This window comes from Hylaeus volcanicus, chromosome 7, assembly GCF_026283585.1.
Source record: "Hylaeus volcanicus isolate JK05 chromosome 7, UHH_iyHylVolc1.0_haploid, whole genome shotgun sequence".
NCBI lineage: Eukaryota > Metazoa > Arthropoda > Insecta > Hymenoptera > Colletidae > Hylaeus > Hylaeus volcanicus.
The window spans coordinates 8,020,319-8,026,401 of record NC_071982.1 but is presented as its reverse complement, the minus strand read 5'-3'; the positions used below and the strand labels follow the sequence as shown (position 1 = coordinate 8,026,401).

The 6,083-nt window shown below is 47.9% G+C and overlaps 1 protein-coding gene across 4 annotated transcripts in view; it reads left to right on the top strand.

The window, feature by feature from the left end:
- LOC128880313 (uncharacterized) overlaps positions 1-6,083 on the top strand; it is a 36,420-nt gene that overhangs the window by 24,442 nt on the left and 5,895 nt on the right. For 2 of the 4 annotated variants that reach the window (XM_054130262.1, XM_054130263.1), the window contains 6 exons: positions 483-905; positions 2,278-2,469; positions 2,540-5,142; positions 5,218-5,309; positions 5,384-5,666; positions 5,768-6,032. In XM_054130262.1, the coding sequence (XP_053986237.1) occupies positions 483-905; positions 2,278-2,469; positions 2,540-5,142; positions 5,218-5,309; positions 5,384-5,666; positions 5,768-6,032 (3,858 nt within the window). The remainder of the gene's footprint in view (positions 1-482; positions 906-2,277; positions 2,470-2,539; positions 5,143-5,217; positions 5,310-5,383; positions 5,667-5,767; positions 6,033-6,083) is intronic. The other 2 variants (XM_054130264.1, XM_054130265.1) reach the window with 2 other exon arrangements.

Here is a 6,083-nt window from a genome sequence, read left to right as displayed (position 1 = left end):
CGAAAATTCGACATTCAAAATGGTGGATTCAATATATAATTACAAATATGATTAAGATTACAATGGTAATCACAGCTCTGAAACATTTGATTACAATCGTACCCGTAATTATGATCACTGTCTGAAATCGTAAAAACCTGGCCGTTTTACATTTTCCGTGAAAAATGAAAACAGAATGGTTCTCAACCATAAATAAAAAAATATATACATTGCGAATTGAGTAACCTCCTCGTTTTCGAAGTCGGTTAAAAATAATCAAGGTCCAAATAAAATAGAGTCCATGATGAATAGAGTTCGTAATGTCAAGGTTGGATCCGAAGGATACCATGAGTTTAATATGTATTATTAGTAATTGTTTGAAATATTCTCGATATTTTTTCCCCGGAAGAATCCATTTGCATATCGAATCCGAGATGAAGTTCCAACGATGGAAATCCGCGACTCCCTCGAGCGTCTCTTAATTATTCCTCTCTATGTTCCAGGAGGACGCGGAGGGCTGCTGCAAGAGGGCAGAAAGATTGCTGTCGGAAGAGTGTCGCGTGTCCCACGAGCCAGTAGGCGTCGGCGTGGAAGGTGTCTGCTCGTGGAGGGGCCAGAGGCGCCCCCACGGCATTGAGATACCTACGCCCCTGGCCAGCGTCGCGGCGCACGAGCTGGAGTCGTCCGTGAACGGCGCAGCGTTCAACCCCGTTGTCGTCGCAGCGGCGGCGGGATCAGCGAGATGCTCTACGTCGAGGAACGCGCTGAAAACGTCTTCGTCCTGCTCCTCCGCGTCCGTAAATGCAGCCAACTCCAAGTCGAGGTTCTACCTGGGCTCTGCGATCGCTGAGACCTGCAAGGAGGATGCCATGGAGCCGGAAGTGAAGGAGGAGGACGAACGAAGGTCGTCCACGCCGAGCCCCGAGGTAAATTTCATCGGTACCTTCGATTTTCTGTCGTCCTTCTCTGCTCCCGCCGTCCATCTCGCTCCGTTCTTTTTCACACTGTCGTTCTTTTCATCCCGTGGAGCTGTGTTTAGAATCACGGACGGGCACCGTTCTTATCTAGATGACAATTTCCGATAACAAGAATAAATCCATCGTTCGTTCTACAAAATCCAATTTCGGTCCTGTAATTGAATTTCATCTCGGAAACTTTTGTTTTAGGAGAGAAAAGAACGTCGAACTGCGAAACGTTACGAATAAATTGCGTGCGCGTTCGTTCGATCCGCGAGCTATTGTTCGAACAAAGTGTTGGCCATCTCCGGTCCACCGGGAGAACCAGTCGACGGCGAAATTGATCGAACCAGAGATACGTGGTGTTTTTCAGTTGGGAGAAACCTGTAACGCGAAGATAGAACAGGTGGAATGCGATGGGTTCTGAATGGAGTGTTTTTCTTTTCACGACCATAAATCCCAACGGAGGGGAGTCGTCTTCGTAATCGTATCCATGTTACCGGACGCGTCTTACCCACCTTCCATTGCAGCCTAACGTTTTTCAATTGATACGTTTGCTTTTGATCCATACGTAATTATCCATATTTCGTCGCCGAGAGCAAATTTAAATACATCTTGTAATTTGTAATATCATTGAAAGAGCAACGAACCCTGTCTGTTTACACAAATGTTCAAATTAAGATTTGTATGCACGTTCGAGGATCGCGGACTACTGCATTGTTATGTAACGCAGAGTAATGCATGCATGAATTCCTCGGGAGGCTCGACACACCTGTGCGTTGCATTACTTTTTTCTTCTTGTTTTCTTCTTTCTTATTCCTTCGACTCGAAAACTTTGGATAGTTGTTTTCTTTATTTCGAGGGTATTATGTTGCGACGAAGAAGAAATGGTTGGATACCACTGGTGTGCCCCTCGTGCTTGTGAGCACGAGTTCCTGCTATATACACGTCCGCCAACGTAGCCGCGTATTGATTTTACTGAGAGCTCCATTCTATCTTTCTCTACCTTCGCTGTGCACGTTTACGCACACGTACACGCCGACATCTCTTTCTCTTCCTCGCGCGCTTCTTATCTCTCCACCTTTCTCTTTCGCCGCCCTTTAACTCGCCCCCTGCCGCCCTAAACCTTTACGCGAGAATTCATCGTGCCCCGTTCGCGATTTACGCAGAAATGCGCGAGACATTTATTTTATTTATTTCTCTTATACTATATCGGAGACGGTCTTGCGCAGTTTTATTCCCATCGAGATTCCGCATCGGTTTATTTATCGGTTTGTCTTAACTCAATCTGTCGTTTTTTTTTTTCTTTCTTGAATGTAACGTTTATTTAATTCTTTTACAGATTTACGTAAGGAGGAATAAACGCTACAATGAAGGTGGAAGCAGCGAGGAAGAGAGTAAGCCAGACACATCTTTGCAGAGTCACAGATTACCTTCCTCTTATCGAGGGACCTGGCCCATCAGAAGAGACCTTTGGGCCAATCAACAAATGGGATTCTCCACTCAACAAAGCCCGTCAACCACTGTACATAACGTAAGTCACTTTTTATTATACGTTAAAGAAAAAGAACGTTTAATCTTATAAATAGAAATTTTAATTATAGATCTTCCCTTGTCACCCTGTCCCACAGGATGTAGCCAGCGTGATGAGTTTTTCCTCGAATTCCGGCACGGCGCTGTCCTGTTCCGCGGAGATGCAAGGCGATCGACGATTGGGAGCCAAAGTGGACGTGGTTTACAACCTCCTGGGAATGCTGGGGAGCACGGAAGGCGGAGAGGACATGAGCGCGACGCTGCTGTCGATGAGCACTTCGATAGACAACTGTTTAATAATGAGGCAATCGGGATGCTTGCCTTTGTTGGTGCAGTTGATTCACGCCCCCGGGCAGGATCCAGAGACCAGAGAGAGAGCTTCGAGGGCTCTGCACAATATAGTACATGCTAAAAGCGACGAGAGAGCCGGACGTCGGGAGGCTAGGGTTCTCCGATTTTTAGAGCAATTGAGAGACTATTGCCAGGCGCTGAGATCTTCTTTGGAAACGGGACAGGTCCCCGACGACTTGGAGAGACATCCGGGACCGACGATAGCCGCGCTGATGAAGCTCTCGTTCGACGAGGCCCATCGTCACGCTATGTGCCAACTAGGTGTCCTCCACGCGGTGGCGGAGCTCATCGAGATGGATCACATGGCTCACGGGAGCGAATGCGACGACCCGAACTGCATCACTCTACGCAGGTACGCTGGAATGGCGCTGACGAACTTGACGTTCGGGGACGGGAACAACAAAGCGCTCCTCTGTTCCTTCCGAGAGTTCATGAAGGCGTTAGTATCGCAGCTGCGAAGTCCCAGCGACGATCTCAGACAGGTGACGGCAAGCGTCTTGAGGAATCTGTCGTGGCGAGCCGACACCAGCAGCAAGCAGACGTTGAGGGAAGTCGGTGCCGTGACCGGGTTGATGAAAGCAGCGATGGAAGGTCGAAAGGAATCGACGCTCAAGTCTATTCTGTCGGCCCTTTGGAACCTCTCCGCGCACTGCAGCACGAATAAAATAGATATCTGCGCCGTGGAAGGTGCCCTCACGTTTCTCGTGGATATGTTAAGCTACGTAGCGCCGTCCAAAACGCTCGCGATCGTCGAGAACGCCGGAGGTATACTGAGGAACGTCTCCAGTCACATTGCGGTCAGGGAGGACTACCGATCCATCGTGAGAGAAAGGGGATGTCTTCAAGTTTTGCTGCAACAGCTGCGATCGCCGAGTCTGACGGTCGTAAGCAATGCTTGCGGAGCGCTCTGGAACCTCTCGGCTCGATGCCCGCAGGACCAGCGATTGCTGTGGGATCTGGGCGCTGTCCCCATGCTACGGAGCCTCATCCACTCGAAGCACAAAATGATCTCTATGGGTTCCAGCGCGGCGCTGAAGAATCTGTTGAGCGCCAGGCCAGGGTGCAACAATCTGGTTCATTTGGACTCGACGGCTCGCGGATTAGGGCTTCCAACTCTGCCCTCCTTGGTCGCTCGGAGACAGAGAGCGCTGGAGCAGGAGATAGATCAGAACCTAGCCGAGACTTGCGACAACATCGAGCCCAGCACGTCTCCCACGAACAAGGACGATAAATTTATGTTTAAGGTGGATCACAGCTTCCTGGGGATCAACGCGCGAGCTCTGCGCACGTACCAGTTACACAATCAGCCCAGCACGTCCAGCGTAAAGTCCAACGGGGTCGCCAGGAGCGAGAGCAGGGACTCCATGAGGTCCGTGACGAGCACCCACTCGGACACCATGTTCGAGAGAGTGAATCGTCACGTGATGAACGGGCTCTCCCCTACCGACATCCAGATCAAACAGCAGTCCTCGTCGTTGCACTCCGCTGTCGGATTCGACACGGGGATGACCAGCGATGGTCACTCGAAAACCTCCGAGAAAAAGTACACGTTGCGTTACAAGAACGCTATCCCTGACCGTTTGAAGTCGTCCGAGACTTTCAACGGTCTCAGCGATTTCCGGTGCACCAACTCGACGATCTCATGGTCCTCGGCGCCGGACCAAGAATCCGCCTGTTCCCAAAACTTGCTCCACTCTTCGGTCGAGGATAACTTGCCCCAGAGCATCTCGTCGAAGGCTGGCAGCCAGTCCAGCGTGTCCGAGGAAACCGAGCTGGTGTGCGGGAAAACTGAGTACCAATGCAAGCCTGGGATCGATAAACCGTCGACGTTGGCCTTCGTCAGCAGCGACTCGCCGGCAAAGGACGTCGGTTTTGGCAACATTTACGACAAGTCCGTGCTGAGTCCGTTGAACAACATACAGAAAGCCATCTCTCCGACCGTCGCGAACGGCAATTTGTTCTACGCCGAGACAGATTTGGATCAACCGACTGATTACAGTCTGCGATATGCGGAAAGGAGTTTGGAGGACGAGGACAAGCAACGCTCCCATTATTTTGCCAGCAACGAGCAGGAACTCATTCACGAGGACACGGTGAAGACCTACTGCACCGAGGGAACACCTCATGGAATCTCGTTGAACTCCTCCAGAGCCGCGTCTGCTTCCGATCTGCAGGAAGACAATCGACTGAGGAATTCGACGAAGAAGATGCAGGAACAGAGGAAACTTCAGGATAAAGAGGAATTCAACTTGGAATGCAAAGTGAAACTCTCGGACGATAATGTTGAAGAGAGTGGACATTCTTCTGCCAAAAGTCCATCGAGGTTTGTATATTTGCGTTAGGAATATTTGCTCCCCTTTGATATATATAAATGAATGCCCTTATTGTTTGTTAACAGTTTGAGAACTACGTTAACACAAATGTCGTCGAACAACTTGCATTACGATGAGAAAAATAATATGGCGTCCAATTCTACAAAAATTAGATCAGGTAAATTAATCGCACTCTGAATTATTACGTAATATCGTTTCAATATTTTAAGACGCATGAATGTCTCGTTACAGATGTGGAAGAATGTTACGAAATTGAAAATGAAATTTACGAAAATACCGATAAATTCAATCAAAATTTCCCTGTAAACGGAATTAATTCGTACGTGATCAGTGCACTCAAGGCTTCTAACGATTCAGGATGTAAGGAATTTGAACTAAAAGGCGATACGCGTCACATGCCTTGTACATTAAATATAAACAACTCTTCCGAATGTTTAGATCAAGTCAGTGATGGAGATGAGGACGACGAAGATCTGCTTACAGCTTGCATTAATATTGGAATGCAAAATAATAGGTAAAGAATTTTATCTCATTTTTATCTCATATAAATGTAATATAGAAACTGGTATTTTTACATCCTAACCGCGCCTTACCGTCCGTTTGGTTTTGTTTCAGGCACAGGCATTCATTCATAGGAAACAATTTTGATAAGATTCCGCGAAACGAAAGCAATCTAGCCAGGTATCAGACGAGCGTTGCTCTAGATCAAATGGAGTGCAATGTATTGGTCGAATCTACCGCGAACAGCCTCGACACGAATCGAATAGCATGCGAGGAAACAATGAGTTCCGATATTTGTGAAAACAAAGTTGCGAGCAGTTCGCCAAATATAAACATTGCGTGCGATTATAGCCAGAATACAACAATGTTGAATCAAAAGGTACCGTATCTGTTATCCCAAAATCCATAGCATGTCTTTTTTTTTTTAAAT